Source organism: Ischnura elegans, chromosome 12, assembly GCF_921293095.1.
Source record: "Ischnura elegans chromosome 12, ioIscEleg1.1, whole genome shotgun sequence".
Classification (NCBI taxonomy): domain Eukaryota; kingdom Metazoa; phylum Arthropoda; class Insecta; order Odonata; family Coenagrionidae; genus Ischnura; species Ischnura elegans.
In genome coordinates, this window is record NC_060257.1 from 42,748,822 (window position 1) to 42,775,820 (window position 26,999).

Consider the following 26,999-nt stretch of genomic DNA (forward strand, 5'->3'; position numbering starts at 1 on the left):
CGTTCATAATGAGTGTGGTTGACAAATTTTATGACATAATTTTTTGTTGGCTATCCATAACAAAGAACAACGACATTATCATTTTTTAAGTAAGGGTGGAATCAATTTTATCAGAGCGACAATTTTTCACGGTTACTCTAGCTTTGGTACCGCTTATCTTTGAGTACTATCCTGTTGACTGAGGGGTCCCGGGCTCAAATCGAAGTTAAAGTCATCGGACACCGCCGAAAAAAAATCCTCAGAGCCCATCGAAAGGAACCTTTGGCTTAGTTCGGGTCGAGCTCTATCCTTACCCTTCCAAACAAACCTTGGATTTGAATTACTGAGAGAGTGACTGTGAATATTAGAGAACCATGCAAAATTTTTTAGTGACGCTCATGTAAAGCACCAGGAGAAAATTTCATTTTGATCGAGAAGAAAATCAAAAACCTTTAACTTAAAGAGCCATTATCGTATTTTTATAGACTGGATAAAAAAGCATAAAATGCACAAAATAATCAGCCGTCTACTTCTTTTGCTCGGCGAATAGAAAGTTCATACTGATAGGTTTTCCTACTGCTCACGTTTCGTGAAAAGTAACTTCGAAAAATTTAAATCCTGATCCGTTGGGCATCTCAGTGGTCTAAAAAAATAGTTCCTGTCTAAAAACCGAAGTGATTAATGAGCACAATCATGAACTCATTTTTTCCGTCCCTTTCGAGCGATATCTCCAATGATAACGGAGAAATGACCTGTTCACACCATCATTTTCCGCGATGGCTCCAGGGATGGTAATCCCATCCCTTTTTTCCATCACACGGCACGTCCCTTTTTCCATTGTTGAAACAATCGACAGAACCGTCCTTCAGTCAATCAGAAATAACGGCCGCCAACAGCAATTGTAATGCCACGTCCAGATTGAATTACTGTTGGAAATACGGAAAGGGACGGTATAAGGGATGGAAAAAGGGACGGTGGAAATGACCGTGTGAAGCAGAAAATGGTGGATCTAGTGATCACTCTTTTGGTCCCTGAAAAACGATCGCTTGAGCTATCATTCTGAGGGACGGAAAAAAAATGATCGTGTGATTCAGACTTTAATTTATTTCGTTTTGCACGCTCAGGAAAGAGGTGTAGTCAGCATCATTCTCTTAATTTCGACACAGAATTTTATTTTTTGTATAATATCTATTCGTTCCTTATAATCTGTGCCATTCATAAAACAATAGGGTCTAATATAAAATAAATTAATGGATCGAGCGATCAGTCTTTTGGTTCCTGAAAACATATCGCTTGAGCTATCATTCTGAGGGATGGAAAAAATGATCTTGTGATTCCGGTGTAAATTTTACTTAATTTTGTACGTGGAGGAAAGGGTTTTCCGCGAACGTCATTCTCAACATTTTGATTCAGAATTTTTGATGTTTTAAATATAAATGAACTCCTTCCCTACTACGTGATTCATTAAATGATAGATTCTAACATAAAATAATGTCCTAAATAAATCACTTTGTAATGTTACACAAAAACTTTTATTGTTCCAACCCAGGTTTTCAGTTGAAAGTGAAATTGGACTTTAAAAGAGCAACACAGCCTTGAAGATGGGAGGCAAGTCTTCTCTCGTAACGTCGGCTTATACGAAAGATTCAACCTGGCTGAGAACCCGAGAAGAATTCATCAAAAGTATTCACCAGGAGAAATTAAAATCGTTTAGAAAAAAATTATTTTCTTTTGGGTGTTGATGACACCCCACGCGCCTCCTAATATTACATTTCGCCGGGCGCCCTCCCCTGGGTTAAGAGAAATGTTAAAAAAACGTTCCTCAAAGAAAAATCCATCACTTTCACTCCGAAACATCCTGTCGTTAGTCATAAGCGTATCCGTCTGTCTGGTTCTCTCCACTTCCACCCAGTTTGGCTGGTGAAGACGCAGTAGACGGATTAAGGTCTTTTTTTCAGGAGAAACCCAAAGCTTAGGGGTGTAAATAAATATAAAAAACTATCAGATTCCCTTTCAAAACGATCATCTCGACTAGATTCTCGGTCCAAGTGTTCATTCAAATGAGAGGCTCGAAGCGGGGGAAGTCTCGTCACGGTAAAAGTGGAAGGAAAGATGGACGCTTTTTCCTTTCTCTGCTCGTCACAAGTCTCCTTTCCCAAAACCAGAGATGAGATATTTCTCTTTTCCCTTTCGTCTGGGCGGAGACTCGGGTCTTTCATTTTCTCCTCATGGGAGAGAAATGGTGAATTTGTGTGCGTTCGAAAGTGTTGGCTTTTTGAGCCCTTGGGGGGTCAATCTTTCAGACTCTCCCGACAGTCTTAATTTGTATTTAATTGCACGAACGTAGAGGTGCGGGAGGAATATGAAACTCGTTCCAAATTATGTCTTATTAATGTTGAGGGCCGGTTTTATAATTTCTGGTTAGCGCTTACCTTAAGATTACACAGCCTTCCACTATACTTGGCAGTGGTTGAAAGTTCTGATTACCTTGAGCATATTGTTTTCTATTTAAATTAATAGAGTACAATCACAATACATACTAAGAAAAATCCTGTTCTAAAGTGTACAATCCAACGTGGAAATAAACGATCTCTCTTATGTTTTTACTGTACTGGAATCGGTTGCTTTGTTTAGAAGCTAGAGCTCCTCAAACTCTTGTGTCTTACTTTTTTACAGACTCGCAGAATGATTCAATCGTCGCTGGCTAATCTTTGTGGAATATCGTCATGTTCATAAATGAGTTAACGATTAATAATTACCTTTACTACTCAGCCGGTTTCAGCTCTTACTTTTTATAGAATCGTAGTGTCATTTACATGCCTACGACTTGTAAGTTTTTGAAAAGTTATTAATGAACTCGCATACTGGAGAACTCGTTTCAATGGACAACGTCTCCCAAAAACTAGATACTATAGAATTACTTATATACCCTAGAGAATGACACAGTAAGTGCTGGTTTAGTAATGTCTGGTTGGCGCTAACCATGGGAGGACACAGCCTTTCACTTTACGTGGCGGTAGCTTAAAGTTCTGTTTAGCTTGAAGTCTGATCTTATTAAGATACTAACCAGTACTTATAGTCGCCGCCTGGAAAATTGGAAGGCTATATTATCTTACGGTTAATGTAAACTAGACATTTTAAAACCGACCCTTAATCTCATAGGAACAGAGTATCTTTTTGAAGGGTGGAGTTTCTTTTTATATATTATCACATCTGAATTGCTAGGTGAGAAATGTAGAACTCCTTATATCGTGAATTTTTCCATAATTTATTAACTGAATGATGAAAGGAAGGTATTCGGAATAAATATATTTCGTAGCATGTGCAAAGATGTCTAACTCTACCACCCAATGACGACTGATAACGCTAACATAAACTGTACTAAATCAATTATTCATGTGTTAAAAAGTCCTCAAAAGTATAACAGAATAACGAAGCAAAAGAATAGCAGCTTTCCAATACCTTTTCTATAGGATAGAAAATAAGGTATCAGGTATAAAATGCAATGGTCTTCGGCGTCAATATGACCATATTTAAGGCGTTATAGTAACTAAATTGTAAGGATATAAATTTTTTCTACCGTCTCCCAACGCGATCTAAATTATATAGTTGATCTCCGAGGACATCATATTTCTATGACAAAATTTGTATTATTAGTCCAGTTCACAACTTTCAAACTCTGGGAAAATACTAAGATTTTTTTTAATTTGAGTAGTAGGTAAATTTTAAAAAATCTAGTCTCTGAACTGAACATTTCTAGATGATGCTAACGACTTGGTTATTTTCCGTACAATATTTGTTTAAGCCAACGAGTTTCGACATTAAATCTAAGGTACAATTCAAAATCTTTTTAAGATACCATTAAATAAAAGGTAAGACACTAGAGTTTGAAGAGCTCTATCGACCAAACGAAACAGCCAATTCCAATATAGCATAAAACATAAGAAAAATTCATTACTTCTCCACTGAAAAATACTCTGGTTATATGCATGCCTTGTATTTAAAGACCAGTATTTTTAAATTATGATCACTTGAATCACCTCATAAACATCCAAAATTTTGTTCAGGAATCATTCTCTTGCTCATTCAACACATATATTTTTTTCCAAATCTTCGCAGGCATTTTTGAAAAACATGAACAGCAACTTTCTTAGAAATAGCTGGTTTACATGATTCATGATCAAATTTTTTTACTGGAATTAAAATACCTTGGTATAAGAATACGAATCTCAAGAAACTTAACTAACTCAATACTTAAAACGTTTTCACCTTCAGTATTTCTTGATTCAGCAAAATATTGAATATCTGCAACAGGAATACGTATATCAAAACCATATTTTACAGCAAACATTTGAAAATTATCATATGTCACCGAGCAATTATTTAACAACCACCTATTTCAAGTTTTATGGAACGAATGCCTCACGAGTGGTTGAAAGACGGTGATGTTTTCTCTTAAATCAGCACATCGACCTCGATGCTTTTGTCGCCAAGTTTTTTCATGAGTTGAACTCTACTGTGAAAGTCGCATCCAGAGCCCAAAAAAAAATATTCCCCGTTTGAAATGGCTGGCAGAGATCTTTCTGAAGTGTCGTTTCTCCGCTCGTGAATTTCACCTGGCAAAACCTTCGTCACTTCATCCCATTCTAAATTCCTACCGCGATCGAGAAATACCCAAAATGAGGATATTTACTACATAGTACTTAATAAGTGGTACTCGTGTAAATGCGATATTATTTTTATACTGCAGCTAGTATATTTATCTCTGAAATCTTTAAATATATCGGCGGCACATGCTTCTTGGTTGGGGCAGTAGAATATGTCTACATAATATTTTAAAGCCAAAGTATTAAAAATAAAACTACAGAATAGAAAATGAGTACAGCTGCTTGTGTCATTACTCTATATAAAATAATTTTCCTTCATAAAAAGTATGAATGACGCTGCTAAGATATTACTTGAAATACGATTAGTTTACGAATAATTTATCTTTACAAAACGATTTAGTCATCCTCTTTTGATTTGATATTTTACGTTTATCTGAACTCTGGAATATTACCAGAAACCAGTTAAGGCACTATTTTATTTTTTAATAAAGAAAATTTCTATTTAGTATTTTTAAAGCCAATTTCTTTCAATATAAAACTGAAAAACACGCCATTAATGAATAATTATAGTTATTTCTATACATATTTCCATTGGGGAGGGTGGCTATTTTCCTGAGTGGCTAAAAAAATGGTTATTTTCCTGAGTACATCTCCATTACCGTGACATATGAATCATAAATACCGTAATTAAAGTATTTATCATTTTAATTGCTATAGCTCTAATCACGATATTTATCATGCCTCAGAAAATATTTTTATCTCTGAAATACTTGAAATATGTCATTGAAGCTAACCTCTTATTTTTGCTGAGGGTATTTTTTTGCTTACAATGTATTCCATCATTTCAAATTTTCATGTTGTATATAGTTAATTGATTTCTTTACTAATTATATATGATTTCAAAATTATTCGTATGGTTTATCATTTTAATATAATGTAAATCCTTACATGGTGACAAATCCATAAGTTTTTGATTGAATAATGGAAGTGAAGGTATTCGGAATAAATATATTTCTAAGCATGTGAAAAGACAACTAGCTGTACTACATATAGATGACTGATAACCCTGAAATAACCTGTACTAAATTAATGATTATTATGCAAAACAAAGTTCTATTTGCTCCTCAAATGTATGCCACCATTCCAATTCCTATCTATAGAAAATAATTGATCATTTTCAAGAACAAAACAATTGAATCTTAAATAATTTTTAACCAGCCATACGAGAACACCGTCAACGTAAATGCTACCAAAATGTTAATCCAGGTTAATTTGCTGCATTATATTGTGAAATTAATTGGATTTCCCTCGCTATAAACTATAATTATGAGAAAGTTAAGCATTTCTCTAACAAGTTTTGAACGCCCCCTGCCCCCCCCCCCCCTCCCAACGAAATTCCTGGCTACCCCACTGACCGCTAATATTGCGATATTGCCCAAATTAATTTCAGTGGTCATTAATAACTAAATTTTTATTTATCTCCAAATTTAAAATATTGCCTGCACCTATTATTTATCTTTTTATTACGATTTTTTCCCAATATACATTTTTATAATTCAGTTCAAATTGACTTTGAATTTTTTTCATTAACCTTGATTGCCGAATAGTGTTGAAATTTTGGGAAAAAATGAACAAATAGATTTGGTAAAGTATTGAGAATATGTACTTTAGGTTCAACTCCGATCACTTTTCTCCAATGATGTTCGATTGCAACTTTCTCTCAAAGAAATGGTGTCCCTGACGTAAAATCATTTTCCACTGACGTCTTTTTTGCGTTATTTTTTCAGATAGCCTTGAATGACAGTGAAATTAAGGACCATATAAGGAGTGTTTTCCCAAGTTCCCACTTGAGGCATCAGCTGAACCAACTCGTCAGCTCGTAAACCAACTCTTCTCTCAAAGGGAGGAGTTTAATAGAAAAAATTCTGAAATAGTAACGGATCATCATACCACACTTTGGTTAACGTTTTCCTGAAGTTCCTCAATTCTTTATCAATTTTAATGGGGTGTAAACAATATGGTTTTCCCTTATTACAGCTACGAACGATGCTTATAGTAATCAAATACTTCAAAATAAAATTTACCCACGCTCTTTTGATATGATATTATAATTTTATCTGAACTCGGGAATATTACCAAATAGCAGTTAGGGTTCAAGTTACTTTTTGATACAAAACGCTTTAATTAATATGGTCACAAGAAATGAGTCTAGTAGAAAATTTCTTCTTAGTATTTTAAAGCGAAAGTTTGCAAAATTATACCGTAAAATCAGTCATAAATGAAGCTCTTTAGTTGTAGTCATTCATATTTCAATTGAGTAGGTTGTTTATAAATGCTTTCTTTCCTGGATACTTACCCTTCAACTTGACATATGAAACATAAATACCCAAAATGACGATATTTATTATTTTAAGTGGTACAGCTGTAATCATCGTATTAGACTTAAAATATTGGATTGAAGTATATTTCTTATATTGGTTAAGAGATTATTTGCTCAAAACTTTTGCTGTCATCTTCATATTTTCGAATCAAATATAATCCACCGTATTCCGCATCTCTTATTTTCTAATAAAATACAATTGCATCAAAGAAAAATTTTAGATAAAATTTTCGAATTGGAGACACCAGATAATTTAAAATAGGGCAAAATCTATGTACTTAAAAACTTTCTAGGACTTCAAAACTATTTTTTATTCTTATAACAAAAGTTTTAAGCGAGTTATCTTTCATTAAAAAGACCGAGAACTGATACATACATTTAACAAAATAATTAATTTAAGAAATTGATTTTTTTAATCAGATGAATACGTCTAAGTCATTGAAATTGAAAACAAAAAAGGTTAAAAATAATCAGATGTTGTATGATTCTATTGGTAAAGTGATATAAACATGAAGTAAAATATATGATACCAATGAAAGTGTCCATACAGCAAGCAATTTCTCGGATTTGCGTGCACTTTTTTGAATAAGCTATAAATAAGTCTCAGAGGGAATAAAAGCATTGCTGACAATTTTCACAAAATATATTCACCACACAACGCGTTTCTACGTACTAGCGGAGCCATCATCAGATGCTTCATCCACAAAACGGAACAGTAAACTAACTCATGAAGAATCTGCATGATATCTTACTCGATCTGGAGCATTCTAAAAGGTTAATCAAAGTCTCTGTCACATGAGATGACCTTCCTCTTCAGGAAATATTGAGTTCCAAGAATCACTCAAGGATAAGCGACCATTGTTTCACATCGCCACGCTCTTTCTATTTATTCAGCTTAAGAATGCTTTCCAATGTCCGCCTGCAAATTTTCATAATTGGCCAGGCTCGATTGGTGGATACAATAATCATATTTGATTCCTTTTTTTGCAAGTCATACATAACCAAGCGTTCCGCGTAGTGAAATATTGTCGCACGTTATCTTTGTTTTGAATAAGTATCGTTAAATTTCGTGGACAGCTTTGGTGTATACATTTAAAACTATTCAATTATTGATCAATTCAATTTTTGCTGTGAAATTTATACTCTAAAGACGTCGTGCCGCAAAAGAAGAAAGAATGATCAATCTTTTGCGACGGAGTGCAATTTTTGTTGATAGATATTTACATGTTTCTATGTCTAAAGATAGCACTAAATCATTACAAATATTCTTATAATTTCAACTAAGTTAACACTAGTAACACAATGAATAGGTTATTTATGTCCTGATATGCCACCTTTTTGAACTATTAATTGAATAAGTTAAGCGAAAGTTTGCAAAATGAAACCGTTAAATCAGTCATAAATGATGCTCATTAGTTGCAGCCATTCTTATTTCAATTGAGTAGTTTGTTTATAAATTGATATTAAGATTGTATTATTAAATTGATATTAAGATATTTTAAGATTGTATCAGGATACAACGCATTTTTCAAACCGTAATTTTCTCGTCATAAATTAACTTGAGAGGAAAATAAAATAAATTATTCGACTTTTTTAGGCCTTTCACCCCAGTCTAATATCTGTTCAATCCCAAGAAGGGTGCTTATTGTGAATTATTATTAAACAATACGATCATTCCCGTGAACGGAAAAGAGTAATCCTTCATCAAGCCTAAAAGAGACCTCTGTTATTACAGAACATAAGATGATTATTATTAACAACTGAATTGACAATTCACAAACCAAGTTGTATGAGACTATTTCAAGCATAAAATGAATGGATACCATTTGGGATAACCTTGCGAAATTAGAGTATGGCTTTATATAGAGCACTTTATATGCATCATTAACATTATTGATTTTTCCTCCAAGAATGCCAGTTCATTCGATCAAAAGTTATATTTATACGTTTGCCATTGCGGAAGTAAACGTCTCCCACTATTCTAAACACTTGAAATTCAGAGTGCTTCTATTTTCAGCAGCACATGAAATTTTAAAGCACTTCCGCGAACACATTTCTTCGCCCTCGTATTTTAAATAGACACGTTTTGAAAATCGAATTGAAAAGTGAGAGTTATAACTCTAGGTTCGCTTCGTCACCGCGCATAACTTCAGTTCATGTGGCAGCAGCTTCCAACCGATAAACCCTCTGGCGGAGTTTTCCAATAGTTTCTGTAACTTCGTTGGCTTCTTGAATGTTGACATACGGCGGATACTTTCGCTCTGCAACCCCGTGGGCAATGTATTGCAATTCACCCCTACTTAAGAAATCATAGCAAGTTAGAAATAGATACCAATGGTTTCAGTTTTTCATAGCTTCATACGGTGTTAAATGATGTTTTATGTGGAAAAAATTCCCCGACAGTTTGGATATCATGTACTATTATTTATCACACCACATAAACTTCCAGATACGAGTTATTACAGCTATCAACAACAGCTACCAACACAAATAGTATCAATAGTAATTTGTGCTAATAGATGCCTAAAAAACACCGCCTATTTATCTTGCTAATATAACACATCGCCCTTTTATCTTGCATATCATCCCTACGGTTCATCTTTCATTTATTTTTTCGTCAAATACGGTTGATTATTTTCTAGGGTAGTATTTTTATGACACCCTAGATCCGGATAAATTCAGATAAAACCTTGCATTTTTTGTTGTAGATGCGGAGGAAAATAAAGATTAAGTTGTGCAAGCTTTCTTGAACGAATCATGAATAAATTATCGGGCATATCAATTCCTACGTAACTGATATAGGAAATAAAATTAAGACACATTCCTTGACTGATGTATAAATTTTTCCTGTGCTTGTTATCAAGTAGACTAAATATAAGGGTAAAGTGGCAACATTTAAATATTTTCAAAAAATTAAATTCGCACTCAAATTTCTTTTTGACTACACCTTTTTATATACTATTCTATTTTATATACTATATATGAAATGCTGGAACGTTTTGATTCGAGAATTGCATGATCCTTGCACGATTTACGGCCCCGTCTGTCTTGAAGCGGGGAACTTTTTTTCTGAAAAACAACGAATATATTCCTCCAATCTCACTTTCTCTGCTTAACATTTGAGAAGGCTTCGCTTCCGCGTCAAAGATGTTTGGCAAGGCTACGCCCACCTATCTCTTTCCACTTCAATTTGTTTTCTTTTTCAATATATGTTGTAGATTTATTGGAAAATTATTTCCTAGAACGGCGACGAAAAATTCACAGCATTTCAAATACTTAGAAAATTGAAGTGAACTACCGTGACAACAAAACCAGTTAAATGCTATCCATTCATGAAATTGTTGAAATACTCTCGCTCAACTTGGTTGATGAATTATCCATTATCAGCAGTTTATCCTGGAAAAACGGAGGTCATGTAATCATAACCATAGAGTATTTTTTAAATCTCATGAATGGATAGCATTTAACTGGTTTTGTTGTCATGGTAGTTCACCTCAACTTTCTAAGTACTTAAAATGCTGTAGAATTTTCGTCGCCGTTCTAGGAAACAATTAAGTCATGTAAACCATATATGTTTTAGCTGCCGAAAAATATTCTTTTTACGAAACTTCATGACTTATATCAACTGCTTTTCCTTGCTAAATATTTTATGGTATAAAATTTTGGCAGGTTCCGAAAGGCTAATGGTAGATAACATTTTCTTAACTAGTAGGAAGTGTTGATTGGCAATTATACTTTGAAGGCTTGGTCAACTGTTCACCTAAAAGGTGATTCAAAATATACCGTCAAACGCCCGTAAATATCTTCACCGTAAAAGAGTAGAACCTTAAATAAGAGTACTCCCTTGAAGAAAACCTCCATTATTTTTTAATAAACAGGTGATAATTACTAATACTATAATTGATAATTCATCAACCAAGTTGTGCAAGAGTATTCTATTAAATGAATGGATAGCATTTTAAATAACCCTGCGAAAATTACAAAAGAAGTACATAATTTATATGCATCATTAACAAATATTAATTTAGTATAAAATACCGATAAATTAATGAAAGGTGAATAATAACAAAATAACCGACCAAATATTCTGATGGATATTCTCCTATACTAAAAGATTTTCTTTGAATTTAAAAGTCGAGATTGGAATAATCAAGGATGGGTGTGCCTCATAGTCTGAAACTAAAATGAGTCAATGTAATATATAATGTTGCAGTAACGGTATCGTTGTCCTTATAAAGAAATCAAAATATTGGGAAAGTGCTATAAGTGTTTCAACTAGAAAATTAAAAAAAAAACAATCCCCAGAAAGATCAGTATTCGCTGATCTCACTGGTGATTACATTATGATCCATATGATTGCTCAAAAGAAATAAATATCTTATAAGTCGACTTCATTATTATTTATGCATCCAAGTAACAAAAGATTGTTCCTTAATGGTACGTTCTTCTCTTTGCATGGGTCTAAATGCTATTAATCCTAGATTTAAACTATTACGAAGAGGTTTGGATTCTCTTATTAATACATCAGGGTTAAATAACCGGTTGTTTTTAACTTTCTCTGTGAGTGCCGCATATATGAATCCAGGCAACTACCTGAAATACTTATTTTAACCTATTATATTATACGATCACCATTAATCGTGATTAACCAACCCCTCAGCGTAGAATGAAGTATTAACGTAAGGTGGGTGGCATACACGAGCTTTTTGAAGGAGAAAGTAAGCATTCATGACTATCATTGTATTTAAGTAAATTCTCTTTCTCAATCAAAGCAATAATGAGGCAGTTGCTTGCAATCAAGGACTACAAGGCTCTAAAATATGCTATAAATTTTAATATTTACTCTCATGACTGAAGCCCATGGGCTCCAATAAGTCCGAAATTATTTTACAGGTGACACAGTCGCCGAAACGTCGACAAGAATGCATATCTTAGCCCGGTGGAAAACCCAAAAAGACTTCACTAAAGTGATTCCTTGATTTGGCAGCATACAAGAAATATCGTTGAAAACGTTGGCGATAAATTGTATGTTTTTGCTAAATCCTTTTAGCCATTTTAAATTAAAGTATCTTTTTATCACCGAAACGTTTTTTAAAACAGCTTCTGCTTCGTACTGCAGGTCATAAGCTCATACCTATGCAAGCACCTCTATTTTTGGTACTTCCCATGGATAAGGGTAAAAGCGTTTTTATAAATACCTAATATAATGGGTATTTAATCACTCACTATACCGCGTCACGGTTAGAGAACGACACGCAACACTGATGGCGCCGTTTGATAGCCATGAGACACACCCCACAAGATTTCACTGTCACAAAAGCCACCAATTACAACGTTCGCACGTTTTTCGGGGACAAGTAACGGAATGGCTGTATCAGGCGATGTCAACGTCTCCACGCGGCGATAAAACGAACGCTTTTCAAGAGAACGATAAAAAAAATGAGCGCGCATTTGAATTGAATGCCATTGGTGCAAAACCTTGAATAGGCATGAACCTAGCGATCAATCATAATTTTATTATTCCCACGACACCATAGCCAACTCAGTCTCAAGATCAATTGATCAAGGATCAATTACGTATACAATTTTAGTTTTCCTTTTATTTTAAAGCTTAAAGAGCTCTTTTTTCGCACATACTTGTGTAAAATTAACTTTTCAGCCGTCCTAGGATTGATGCTAATGCACCGGAAAAACTAATATAAAATAGTTTTTAATAATTCATCTCATTTATGTGAAGCTTATGGTGCTTAAAAAATAATTTCATGAGATAGAACTTTGGAGATTTTGCATGTAGTGATGATATGAAAAATTACCCTTAAAGAGTCACCTTCAGGAATGCAAACTAAAAATGAAAGCGCCGTATAGAAATGTGGATTTTGAGTAAATTTATTATTAGTGCTATTCATTATAGGTACTCCCAAGTTAGCATTCTTAGGTAATCGCACATCAGAAAACATTTCCTACATTCTTTTATATCGGGGATATTTCCATTTTAACCTGAACCTCTGATAATAGTAGCTATATGTATATATTTTTTAATAGAATATGTAACCAGATTAACCAATTGTCCTCATCACATATCGCACATGCATTTTTCTGCTTTCTTCCATATATTTGGGAATCATTTAAGAATTATCAATTTTTACAGCCACTTGAAATGCAATCTCGTCTTCTTAGAATCACATAAAAGCCTCATCGTAAGATCAATCCAGAGAAATTTCACCCATCCTTGATTGATGAAGGTCATCTCAAAATACCTCTCATATAAACTTAACGGTTACTCAATATTCACACATTTGTTAAAATCTCATTTCCATCTTCGGAACTCTACCAATATTCAGCTCAGTTAAAGTATCGGGCGTTTACCGGTGCATGTAATGTATTAATGCAAATATTTCGAAGGCTCTTCTCTCAAGCAGAAAATAATGGGACAATTACGTACAATAAGAGATTTATGTTACAAGATTATGAAGAGATTAATAGAAAGTTACGCACAAATTCGATATTCATACCGATGATAAAAAAGGGGTACCGATAAGTCCAAAATTATGTTAAATGTGATGCAGCCCCAAAATCGTCGACATAGATGTATAAATTTACCCTGAGAAAACTCAAATACACTTCCTTACAGTGATTGCTTGATTGGGCGCTGTACAATACTCCTTGATTGAACACTTACTTCCTGGAGAAGATAATCGCACAGTGGATGAAAAAGTACGCCACATGTATAAATCCTTGAAATATGAGGTGACTCAGGGACAGGAGCTGGCACTCCTGCCCTGAGTGTTTGCTCATTACACCCCTGAGGTTTTGTTCGGGATGAGCTCTACCCCGTATACCAAAACTATCAAAACCTTCGTATTTAATAACTGAGTGAATGAGTCAGTACTAACAGAAACATAAAAATAGACAATTTGATTCCAAAATATTAATTAAAAACTCTAATTCTGAAAATTAGTCGGATGAAATTTTGTTTGCAGCACACATGGGGTACCCCATTTGACGAAAAATTGGCGCGAAACCCTTTAGGGGTGAACACTGTTTATATGATTATGACGGTGTGGTACTCACCGAAGAGTATGAGAGCGACCGCTGAGGATGTCATCGCTATGGCTTCTTGTCTGAGACTATCGGAAGAGAGGTGCAGATGAGAAGCTTAACGGGCGGGAGGAGGGGCAAGGCGGAGAAAAGTGGAAGGGGTAATGTCGCGGAGAGAGGGGAGGGAGGAAAGGGTGAGGAAAAGTGGTAGGATGGGGGAGGAGTACTGGAGGAGAAGGAGGATAGGGGAAGGAGGAGACGAGGGGAAGAGTCAAGGGTATAATATTGGACGTGCTGCAATTGATGTGAATATCTCGCTGTATAACGGTGTGTAACTTAATTATTTAACTATTTCAATAGAAAAATAGTCGATCAAATGCAGTGTCTGCCAATATGATGAGTTCAAAATCAGTGAAATAAAAAAGATAATTTTATTAAAAATATGAATAAAAAACCTGGTTATGAAAACGAAAGGCCCGGCGTCAGTATAAATTTCGTTAGCGGCACACAACATATGCCTCATTTGACGAAAAATTGGTGCGAAATCCAAAGGGAGAATAATGTTTATGATTATGGCGGAATCACCATACATACTGAATTAAAAATTCTTGATATAAAATCAGTGCATTCACTACTATGACAATGTATTACCTAGTATACGTAGTTCAGTCGTATTCATGAAAGAAAAAGCATCACTCCATCTCGAATTTTGTCTATCTCCGTGACGATTCACTCACTTAAAGCTTTCTTTATCATCCTCAGATTTTCAGGGTATTAAGAGCTGCCTCTCATCAACAGTTTACTGTATCTAAAAAAAAAACGATTGCGTCTGAGGCAATACAGAGGTAAAATCTTCAAAAGCGTCCAACCCTCTATGCTTCATGAAAATTTTAATGCGTCACGTGCAGATGGCGAGAATTCTCATTCATGGCGAGATTCGTCATTTACTTCCCGAACATTCTGGACAGATGATTCTTGTAATTTGAGCGCGTCGGCTTAAACAATTTTAAAGCATACCATACGTATTTGGTAGTACGCTAATAGTTGTTGTTCGTTACTTATCATGAATCGACGCATCATAATGCTCGTTTAAACAATGTTATATTTCAAAAATTACTTTGTAAACCATGTTTAAACCAAAGAAAGTTCACCCAAATTGGCACATATTTTCAATCTCAACACCTCTACCCAGTAACGTCGTCCCTCTACATTTAAATACCCCAGTTTGCAGCGTGTTAAGGTAATAGCCCAAGTTTTAAACAAATGATTCCTGGCAAAGAGGACCGATCGAGCAATTTTGATGCGTCCTTGTTTTTGGCACTAAATCCTTCCGATATATCGGTAAATAATGAGACGTGGAATAGTCCAATGCATCGTTTTCGAGGAGGCATCCATCTCGGTTCGATCTTTTCTGGCGCTGCAGGCGAGGCTTTCTTGGAAGAAGGGAAGGAGAATTGCATTGAACTTGCCCTCACTTTGCTTCAGCGAGCATGGCGGTCTGGTCGTGGGAGAGGAAGAAAATCACGTGCTAGTTGTACTGAAATGCATCGGAAGAATAAATAAAGTGTAATAATAAAATTGGTTCAATCAAAATTGGTGCGACCAATATTCATTATATTAATAATATTTATTGTAAGAAGTTATATTTACACATTTGTTTAAATGAATCGTTCCGCTAGTCTGACCGATTTTCAGCGTCCTTACACCTAAAATTAAATTCAATTTTTGGTTTTCAAAGTTAATGTCTCTCATACGTGAATGCCGGTTGAAAACATTATTCAGGAAAGACGTTTGACACTGAACAACTTCATGACCACTACAAGTAAGAATACACGAGTAACTTGTATAGCTGATCAGTGGCAGTGGTGCACAAGCTACTGATAAGCCACTACTCCGTTAATCACATTCAGCGAAATATGCGGAGAAGCATCAGAGTTTAAACGCTAACAAGAAAGAGAATTATAGAATTATTGGCTTGAGTCCAAGGTCCCTTCCAATCATTAAGTTACGGCACAATTTTCCCTAGATTTCTAGCATTCCTTAAATTATTGTGATGTAGGATATTATTTAAAATAGCTTTACTGATTTTGTACATATTTTTGATAGCCAACCATCAGCTTGTTAAATATATGGGCAGCAGTGGCGTAACTATGGGGGAATGAGGGGATAGATCCCCTTCCCCCAAAGCCTCAGAGAAATAAAAAAAATTATTTAAACCATTATCTAGTTTTGACAAATAATTTAACTTTAAACTGCATCTTAATTTAACTTTAAACTGCATCAGTTTAAAGTTAAATTTTTAGTGCCAAAATGATGTAAAACTCATTTCCAGGCATGTTATTTTTTTCAAAACTTTCCCGTTGCCAGGGGGGTGAGAAACCACTCCATGCCATCCCATCAGCCTGTAGGTGCAAAAATTCCTGCTAAGGAAAACCATTCCTTCTGAGAATGCCCTGAACCAGGATTGCCTGACTTCGCTATAAGTGTTTCATTAAGTCTTTGGGATAGTGGCTTAAGGAGACGCATCACTCTCCCTCGACCGGTATTTTTTGTTAAGGTATTACCACCTTAAAAGATATGCTATCGCTGAGGATTTATAAAGTTGACACTTCTCAAATTTTGCCTACTTATCAAATTTTATAATATTACCCCAGTGTTTTCTCAGGCGTAATTGTCTCAGATGTGAGATAAATACAAGAAATATAATAAAAAAGGGTGCATTCTTTATGCTTTGAAAATTTCATGGTGTACACCAAAGTTTTATATTCGTAATAAGTCCCCGAAAAAGACAATACCTTTATCCTCCACCCTCTGTTTCCAACCTTGATTTTCCTATTACTTTCAGTTTATTTCAAATATTCACACAAATATAAAGGCATTATCATTTACGTAAGATTTTACACTTTTCCGGCAAACATAATATTTAAACTTTTCTCGGAATTCCGCGCGGGTAAGATTTTCTAAGTGCCCCGACGTTTCGGACACCTACTCGTTACCCATTCTCACGGTTACTGAATGAATATTTGAAGTGACCGTTGAAGCTCAGCATTAGGAGGGGCCGGATTGGTCGAGTCCTGATTGTTGTCGCGGAGGACCGTGGACCAACGTAGACTTAGCTCCGGCAATCATAATTCTTTTAAGAGTTCTATTCTGAGAGCTGCTGATCGAATATCCGGTGTCTCTGTTGACATTTTTATTTCCCAGTCTTATATCTATCGCCTCTTTAGTTAAACGACCTAATAATTGATTTGATCACCGTAAAACTCTGGTGTCCTCCCACCTTATTTTATGGTTCTCATCCAGGCTATGCTGGACCATGGCTGATTTTTCCGGTTGACCAACTCGGAGGTGCCTTTGGTGTTCTTTGCCTCAAATATCTCAAATCTTAAAATACTACCCCAGTATTTTCTCAGACGTATTTTTTAAATTTGGGATAAATACAAGAAATATAATAAAAAATGGTTCAATCTTTATTCTCTAAAATTTTTAAGTTGTACACTCAGGTTTAAAAAAAGTAATAGGTCACTGTAAAAGACAAAACCTTTATCCTTCACCCTCTGCGTCCAACCTTGTTTTTCCTATTACTTTCGGTTTACTACAAATCCTTAGACAAATATAAGAGCACTATTATTTACGTTATCATATTGGGTATGCATTGAATTCCCAAATTGGGCACGAGAAAAGTATTTGAAACTCAATGGAAGTCTACACTTCCTGCTTCTTTCGTGGCAGTTATTCTTGACGAGGCGTGCCGCCGAGTTAATAATCTAGAGCACTGTTCTTCATGAGTCATGTCCTTCCCAGCAGCCATGCGTCGGAATCCAGCCGAGCGGAATGCTCGGAGAATAAATCGAGACGCTTGTTACTGGAACATTCTCGCATTTCGAACACCCGTATCCATGAAATCATTAGCGTTTCATACGTCACTCGCTCAACGTTGAAGGCAGTCATCATCATCATCACTGATCAACAACCCTAAGATTGGTTTGACGTAGCTATCCACTCAACTATCTTATCAATTAATCTTTTCACACCTACATATTTTACCTCTTTCACATCCTTCTTTACTTGTTCCATATATTTTGTTCGAGGTCTTCCATTTCCGTTCTTGCCTTCCACTTGTCCCTCGACGATTGTCTTCATCATGTCTCAAGATGTGGCCTATAAGGTTGTTCCATCTTCTTATTAAGGTTTTCATGAGGCTTCTCTCCTCTCTTACTCTTATTAGGTATTCCTCATTACTAACTCGGTCGATCCATTTGATCCTCATCATTCTTCTGAAGTATCAATGATTAAAGCACAAATGGTAATATCCACATTATTATCTAATCTAATAGTGTGGATATTAACATTTGCTTTAATCATGGATATATCATTATTCCACAAAATTAAGTGGAATATCCACACTATTATGTAATATTGCGGATATTGCCATTTGTGCTTTAATCATGGATATATCATTATTCCACAAAATTAAGCCGGTAACGATTTTATACATTCTTCTGAAGCACCAGACTTGGAAGTCCTTTATCCTTGTTTTCTCCGCTGCTGTCATTGTTCCTGCCTCACTTCCATATAGGAGCATACTCCAAGCATTAGTTCTTAGATTTAGGTAGTAACACCATCAAATTAAAGTATTTCATGCTATAATGATTTCTTCTAAAACCCTCATGGAGAAGACTGGACAACTTATTGTTAGTTGGCCACCTCATGAGGTATGATGGCCTGATAAAGGCAATCGTAGAAGGACAGGTAGAGAAAAGGGGCAAGGGACGGCCACGAATGAGTTACATAGGATATAAAAGAGAAGGAATACGTCGCTATGAAAAGGTTAGCGGATAGGAGAGAGGAATGGAGAGCTGCGTCAAACCAATCTTAGGATTGTTGACAAATGATGTGATTATATTGTATTATCAGAGGATATGTATGTATAAAAGAGTGACTTGCTTTCGCTTTGCCAGTTCTAACATTTCTTGTCTGGCCTTTGTTATTTTATAAAAGTTATTTTTTCGTTGACATCGAACCTAATTAAATTGATATTGAAAGAAGTACATGCAATTTTATACTATTTTAAAATTTTACCCCCGACCATGGTTTTGATGTTACTGCATCATATTCAAGGTACCAAATAGTTCCTTTTAGGCATTACGATGCTATGATTTCTTTTTTTATTTTATTTCCATGCCACAGAAAACAGCTCTATGCGGCCTTTTACATCGGTGTATTAACATGCTAACAATTTAACGTATATAAACATCCATGCCCTGGATAGCGGTAATTTACCCAGGCGGGACTCAAACCCGTGACCTTCTGTTTGGCAGGCGAGGGCTATGACCCGCCGCCACCGAGGCGGGCAAAACCTTTTATTTAATTTATTTTGTACCTTGAATATGATGAAGTAACATCGAAACCTTGGTCGGGAGTAAAACTTTTCAATCGTGGAAAATTGCATGTGTTAATTTCAATATGGAAATATTCCACTCCGTCACGCCTATTTCTTTTGATTTTTTGCTTTAACTAAATCCTAGGTGTACCAAACAGTTTTTGCCTTCTCAAGCTTTCTGACTGTTACAAGGTGTGAACTAATAGCCGTCACAATGACTTCGGTGTCATTGACAAGCTTCTCCGTGCTGTTCAAATTCCTCATTACCGTCGATTTTTCGACTCGCAAATGCCACCAAAAAAAGGAGACATTGAGGCAGTTGGAAACTCTGTAATAGCTAGAAAATTTAGTGTTTTGACAAATTTTCTTAGGGCTTCGGAAGATTGTAGAAGGGGTCGATTCCATGATTTTTCGTCTCATCTCGTCTCGTTCGCCCAAAATATTTTTGTATGAAGCAGTGAGTCAGGCGGAGGTCAGAATTGGGTTTTATAGTACAGTGATCTTCGACCTCTTTGCATGGGACCAAGATGAAAATGGCAAATTCCGATATCTTGAGATGGATCTGCTTGGCTGTGACTACGACAATAGCTTTTGTTTTTATTCCCTACATATCGATTGGACATTTTATTTGCATTTTTTTGAATGCTCCCAAACAACGTGAAGTATTAGGAGTGAATTAAAATCCATCTTTAAGTAAATTATCTATAAAAACTATCCATTTCCCCTGGCAGTACGCAAATTTGAGTGTTAATATTGGCCTTAACTAGTTTCACTTCTGTATTACATCCTCTGGTATGGATTTTTATTGAGGTTTGAGTATGCATATCAAGTATCGTTGATGTAATCACCGCATGGATCTCTGAACTCTGTTACTTTCACAAAAAATAATAAACTACAAATATCACACTAAGATCATGAAAAGGTTGAGATATTAATATACAATCAGTTTCTGAAGTATTATGATATTGCATTAAGGGTTTTTCGTATAAAATTTACCAACAAAAAAAGTCTTACAAATCGATAAAATGTTGCACGGTCTTTGCAAAAAAAAACTCGTATCATAATTAATATTTGATAAGATATTACCTTGAAAGATTCCATCGGTCACAGTTATTTAATCCTTGACACTATGAAATAGGAATCTCGAGATTTGGATTTGATTTCGTGTTTTTTTCAGATAATTATCATGTGAACACCAAAAATTTTGCGCAATAGTGATTTCAACATGTAGGTCAGAGTTATTTTAAAATGTTGAGCTTAATTAGCCAATGATAATGAACTTGGGATTCGATACTTAAATAGTTCTTTGACGATTTTGATTCTAGACCAAGTACATTAATCAAAAGAATATATTATATTCCTTGCGAGCAATATTACTTAATTGAGTAATTCATGGGCAATTATTATTTACGATATTTTTATCCACTCATTTTTTTGTAATGCCTAAAAACTTTTGCGAAAATTTGGTAATTTCATTTATTTTTATTTATTTATTTATTTAATACCAAAAACAGCACAAAGACCTTTAAATTGGGTTGTATAAACAAAATATACTATGTAAATACAACAAAAAACAAGTACAACAATAATCTCATTAATAACGATGACGTTTAACAGCTGCAATACATACAAAAGATGGAAATCAAAATGAAAGTCTTTGCAATTGGCTATTGGAATTGGTGCGGAAGGCAAAGAAGTCAAGAGAAAAAGAAGTATTTGAGAAGGGATTGAAAAGAGAAGGTAAGAGGTAGAAGGATAAAAATGAATAAATTTTTCAGTTTTCATTGTACTTTTAACGTTAGTGAGAAAGTATTTACTATTTCCATATTGTAAGCTTTTAACATCATTCTTTTAATTCCTACTTCATTGTCATGGGCCTTTTTCGTCGAAAAATATCTTCTGCATCAACTAAATGCAAAAATCAATGTAAAAATATGACTTTGTTATTAATTGCTTCCAGTGGTGGATCCAGGATAGGGACAAGGGGGACTAAGTGGTAGTAATCTCCCAGAAGTAGTGGGGGTACGAAGAAAATGTCCATTATATCTAGTGTAAATTGGATACCCAAGGGGGGGCTACAGTACATAGATCCGCCGCTGATTGCTTTGTACTTCAGCTTATTCTTGGGTTTTAAAACTTGAACTGTTTTTAATAAGACAGTTACCTAAATAAAGGGTGTGAAAACTTAGCTACCTCATTGATTTTATGGCTTACATCTTTAAGTAAGATTACCTCCTTGAAATTTCGATATATTGTCGTTCCAAGGCGTTTTAACCATGAATTAATCATCTATAAGTTCGTTAAGGTCAAGGGAAATGATGTACAACGCTCTGTGGCACAATTAAAATTCGTTAAATGTAAATTATATAATGACAACTGTATATCACACAATTCTTGGGTGGCCCCAACGTTGGGGCCACCCAAGAATTGACGCGGCGACATAGCCCAAAAGTTATTATTCATAATGACGAGCACCCACGAAAGTTTTAACGAAGAACTACGTGCATGAATTTGTTAAATTAAATCCGTAACCAAGCGACTTTCTTCAGTGAGTCTGATATTACGATCCCGTATATCTACCTCTTTTCCTTTGAATTCTTAATCCATTAATCATTTAAACTGATATAAATGGTACAAATGACCTTAGCACCTGTTTGATTGTTACTCAGCGTGATCAACCAACCAGATAGATATAATGAGGCATACCGGTTTGGCGCTGCATTTGGCCCAAAATATCTTTTGTCATCAATCAAAAATCCGACTTATTAATTGCTCTGGTTCCTTACACGTTATTTCATGAGTAATGTGTCCTAGCGATTGCTAATTGTTGACTTTAAATTGGTTCATACCTAATGACATTCTTCAGAGGTTAGGTTTTTTTTTCCTGATTACATATCTGTTCACTAACTTCCTAAGTTAACTAAGTTTCTCGAACTAATATCATCATGGAATGAACTTTTTTTCAAAAAATTGAATTACTGACCTTTTAGGTCTTAGGCTTTTTAGGCCTTGAAGGACCTACTTTAAATGTTATGTCAGCCTTGAGGGATTGACTGCTTTGAACTGGTGAATTTACTACAACCATGTGCTATACTTTCTTCTACACTCCAAAAAAGTCATTAAGATCTCACATTTTTATCTCTGATTTTAAAATCACTTACGAGGTGTGTTTATTTTGATATCTAATTAGACTTATAATGCAAATTTTGGATGAATTTTTTAATACACATCGTATTTTCTTACTAAAAAAATAAATTAGCAATTACTATTGTGAAACCGAAAATTTTATTTTCTACTAAGCATGGATTCCTCTCGTAAATTGCTTGTCAAACAAATGCTGAATTTGGCTGATTCATTTTGTCTTTACATTTTATTTTAGGCATAGTTATAGTCCTCACAATTTCTCAATTCCGTTATAAAGAAATCGCTGGCTTTGATGATGAATTTGAATGTATAAATAATTTTTACCTTTTAATTGCTATAGCTATTTAATGCTTACATTGCATTTGATAGAAATCTAATTACGAAAATTGATTAGAAAATCTCCAATCTTTAAATTCGCTTACTTAAACGCCCAAGCAGAAATGAAAAACTCTCGCTATTACATTAAGAATATGTCAAGAGTAAAAAATGAGAAAGAGAAATAGAAACGTTGAAACTAACCTATTTGAAGCTGCAAACTGTAGTTTATAAAAACTAATATAAATTGTCAGTACCTACGTATAAAATAAATATATCTAACCCAACGTCTTTGATCGCCGACTTACTATCTTTAATATCTCATTACTATAGTGCTATTGCATCGTTACATGAATGTCAGAATAAATAAGATAAAATGATATTCTTTGCCATTAATTGCATTACTTTGTGTTCAGGCAATGAAATATACATCAAGAAAGTTTTTTTGGTAGTGGGTTCTATTAAAATAAATGATATGTCATGCAGTTTTAATCAAAATCGTCTTCATTTTCGCTTTAGACTGAAAAATTGGCGGCACGACAGGTAATTTATCTTTCTTTTGCTTATCATGATTTTTTTCTCGGAACACTGGTTACAAACGCGTCAAGTAACCTTTAAAGCGAAGACGTTGACCCTAATAAAAACGGACGAAAAAATAAAAAAAAAAACAAATTTATGAAAGGACTGAATGTTCAATCGATAATTCAGCTTTTATCCACACAAAAGCTACGGTACTGTTCCATTAAAAGTACTCCGAAAGTATTAAAAAACAATTAACAGCCCTGGATAGATTTATTCCAAATATTTTAATAAAGAGGATTTACGTCCAGAATATAGAGTATTCAATCTATTAAGCTATCAATTTATATAAGCAAGCAACCATACACTACCGTTTTGATAATTATTGACAATACGTATTTGTTAAATTGTCTCCCATGATTAATTTCTATGTCTCAGAGAAGTATTTTTTTATTATGAGTTAAAATTATTTTCTGAGTGAGCCTCATTATTTTATGAGTTAAATATTATTGTTGAAGCAGTTTAGCTGAAAGTGCAGGATTCCAAATTTTTCCCAGAAGGGACAAACATTATCAGCTGCTATCTATTCCATGTAAATAATCATCATACGAATTCCTACCTAGATAGTGTGGTTCAGTTTGAAAGTTTTTAGCCTGTAACGTTCAGTTTTAATATGCTAAATGGTATCGCGAAACTAAAAATTCACCAAATAAATTTAGAATCATTAATAAAGAAGAATTTCTGTACTATTTTAATTTAATTTAGAATCAAAATAATGTACTGTGAATTACTACGTGGATAAAATCTCGTAATAAAGTTATTCAAAACTGTCCTTTAATGTCCTGCATGCATGAGCATGACAAATTCCACATGTCCAAAGCAAATAGCAATTCTCACTGACTGCAAATGAATGTGAAAACTGAAATCTTTCTTTAGAGAGTCAATTTTACTTAATTACAGCCATCGTTTCAGCCTGTTATTTTGGTGAATTTACAAAATTCTCTGGTCGGAAAAGCGTGAATGAACCAACATCTTCACCTTTCTTTCAGCCGAAAAACAAACTTTGAAAGTAGAGTGCTTTTTTACGACCGCAGAAACGATCAACTGCATCAGTCGTTCAATGGTTCGAGTATTTTTTTTAATCGCCTGAAAGTTTCGTTCGCCCGGCCGCGACATTATCCGAAGAAATGGAGCAAGCTGAGGAGCCGTTTGCATTTTTTTATCCGGTGGGTTGGGTTTTGAAGGTGATCTGGCGGGGTTAGAGACATCCACTTGTTCAGAACCTTGGCCCAGTTACTGAGTCCAAAGATTTTTTTCATTAATGTGTGTGATTTTTGATTTGAACGATGATGGTCATAGAATTTTGACTTTATTTTCTACCAATGGTGACCGGTTGATTCATTGATCAACAGACGCTTTCCTCGTGTAAAATTTGAGAGACTAAAAATAAGAAAAAAATTGAGAAGTTTCGTGATATGATGTATCGTAAAATACATTTCCTCGAGCACAATTGATGGCTTGGCCACCAGGAGTATGGACTCTGCGCTCGAAATGTCTAATAATAATAAATAGTTAATATTTGAGTGTTAAATTGAAAACGTCATCTATTCATTTGTAATGAATATCAGAATTATCTTCATGAGTTACAAGAGTATGCTCCCAAAACCTCTACTAGCTTTAAAAGATGAAGCTTTGAATGCACTATTAAAGCTTAAAATGTACTTAAAACTTTATGCGACCTTTAGATAATTTTGACTTTTTTTGTGAAACCAATTTTCTTGTAATTCGTCCTCTTGAACTAGGTCAGTGTCGAATAATTGATTACAGTTCTATTTTTCGAAATAAAATATTTAATAAATACGGATGCCGCGTTAAAGTATTAGAGTTGGCCAAAAATTCACCAAAAACCAATGAAGTGAGAGTCGAAAATCACTGATCTCAGAAAAAAGCAAGTCTCACCTTACCGCATGCCACAGAAAAAGTAAACAATGAATACAGCTGAAATATTTATCATATTTCAGGGCCATGCACACCAACTCAATGAAAAAAATTGGACAATCGGACTCTCCAAACTCGTGAGAAATTTAAAAAATTTAGTTCCCCCTATTTGATGCACACGCTGAGTATGCATGCTACCACTCCCAGCTAAACCAAATGATTTTTGCATGGCGAATTTCATCCTTGGTCTATATCTAAAACCACACATGTGAAGGCGCCTATGAAGTCAATAGAGAACTCAAGTAACCAAGGGAATCATAATTTTGGAGATAATTGCAGCTAATGGTTGGCGGGAGACACAAGAATAATGATGGCGACAATAGAGTTTCACTTGCTGGATATATTTCGGAAATCATTTCAAAATTAACCAAGAGGTTACGCAATATCATGATATATATTCGTGATTTACCTGTATGTATTTTTTATAACAATATTAAGTACCCCAAGAACCATTGTGTGCAGTGGCGTAGCCAGGAATTTCTTTCGAGGGGGGTCCATAATCAGGGGGGGAAATTTTTGAAAAACAGGGTAGTATATAATGGGTTTTAAACTAATTTTAACACTTTTTATAATTGAAAAACTTCATTTGTTAAAGAAATATTTTAATTCACTATTTTTCAATATTTTGTTTTCATTTATGAAGGAAAATAATTGTGTTTTTATGTTTCGGGGGGGGGGGGGGGGGTTCCGTACCCCCCGGACCCTCCACCTGGCTACGCCACTGATAATGTGCACTTATCTCCGAAATAATACCTTTGTACACCGTGGCTTCTAGGGTCCATAGTTGTTATGTGCAATGATTTGGAGTAGTGTATGCTTAAGGCCGCTATGCACGGTGAATGATCATGCAAATGTTCATGCTGAATGATCACGTGATCATTCACAGGATCATGCGAGCAAAATAGAACATGTTCTAATTTTCACTGAATGATCATGCGCATGAAGGTTCATTCGTGAATTGCTCCGTCATACACGGTGAGTGATCATGCTTATGATCATGCTGAATGAACATGCAAATGAAATCGTTCGCCGTGTATAGCGGCCTTTAGAGTTTGAACCTCGCGCGCTGACGCCGGTTAACGGTTCTCTCCAAGGCGAAGTCGAAAGCGGCGGCACTTTCGCTTTTGACTGAGCGCACTACTCAAGCGGTCGACCTTCTCTGCTCAGGCGACTCAACTTCTCTTCCAAACCCCCTTCCCCTCCAACACTCCCTTTCTCTCTTCGCCGCTGGCGTGACTTGGAGGCGCAGACGAAACGCCCATATGCATCCATTCCAAGAAACGCGTATGCTCAACATTCCTCTACGAAATTCAACCACTTCGCGCGTGATATAGTGGAAGTTCGCTAGGTATACTGAGATAAAGGCACTTTTTCACAATTATTTTAATGCGCACGACGCGTTACAACTCATAGAGCAATCAATCATCTGAAACTAGAATGGTACAAGGTCTTGTAAAAGATAATCGCCAAGTTACATTTAATCGCGAAAAATAGATATCGTCATTTAAAAATCTAAAAGCGTGAAAAATGTACTCCAAGAGTAATTATCTTTCGATTTATGCAATAAAAAAATAATAGGAAACCACCCTATTCGCGCGTGATATAGTGGAAGTTCGAAATATTGAGATAAAGGAAA

The 26,999-nt window shown here is 35.0% G+C and overlaps 1 protein-coding gene across 2 annotated transcripts in view; it reads right to left on the reverse strand.

Moving 5' to 3' along the window:
* Positions 1-14,112, reverse strand: part of LOC124169046 (protein obstructor-E) — a 37,967-nt gene extending 23,855 nt beyond the window's left edge. For both annotated transcript variants that reach the window (XM_046547515.1, XM_046547516.1), the window contains exon 1: positions 14,038-14,112. In XM_046547515.1, the coding sequence (XP_046403471.1) occupies positions 14,038-14,071 (34 nt within the window). In that variant the 5' untranslated portion in view covers positions 14,072-14,112. The remainder of the gene's footprint in view (positions 1-14,037) is intronic.
* Between the last annotated feature and the right edge of the window lie 12,887 nt (positions 14,113-26,999).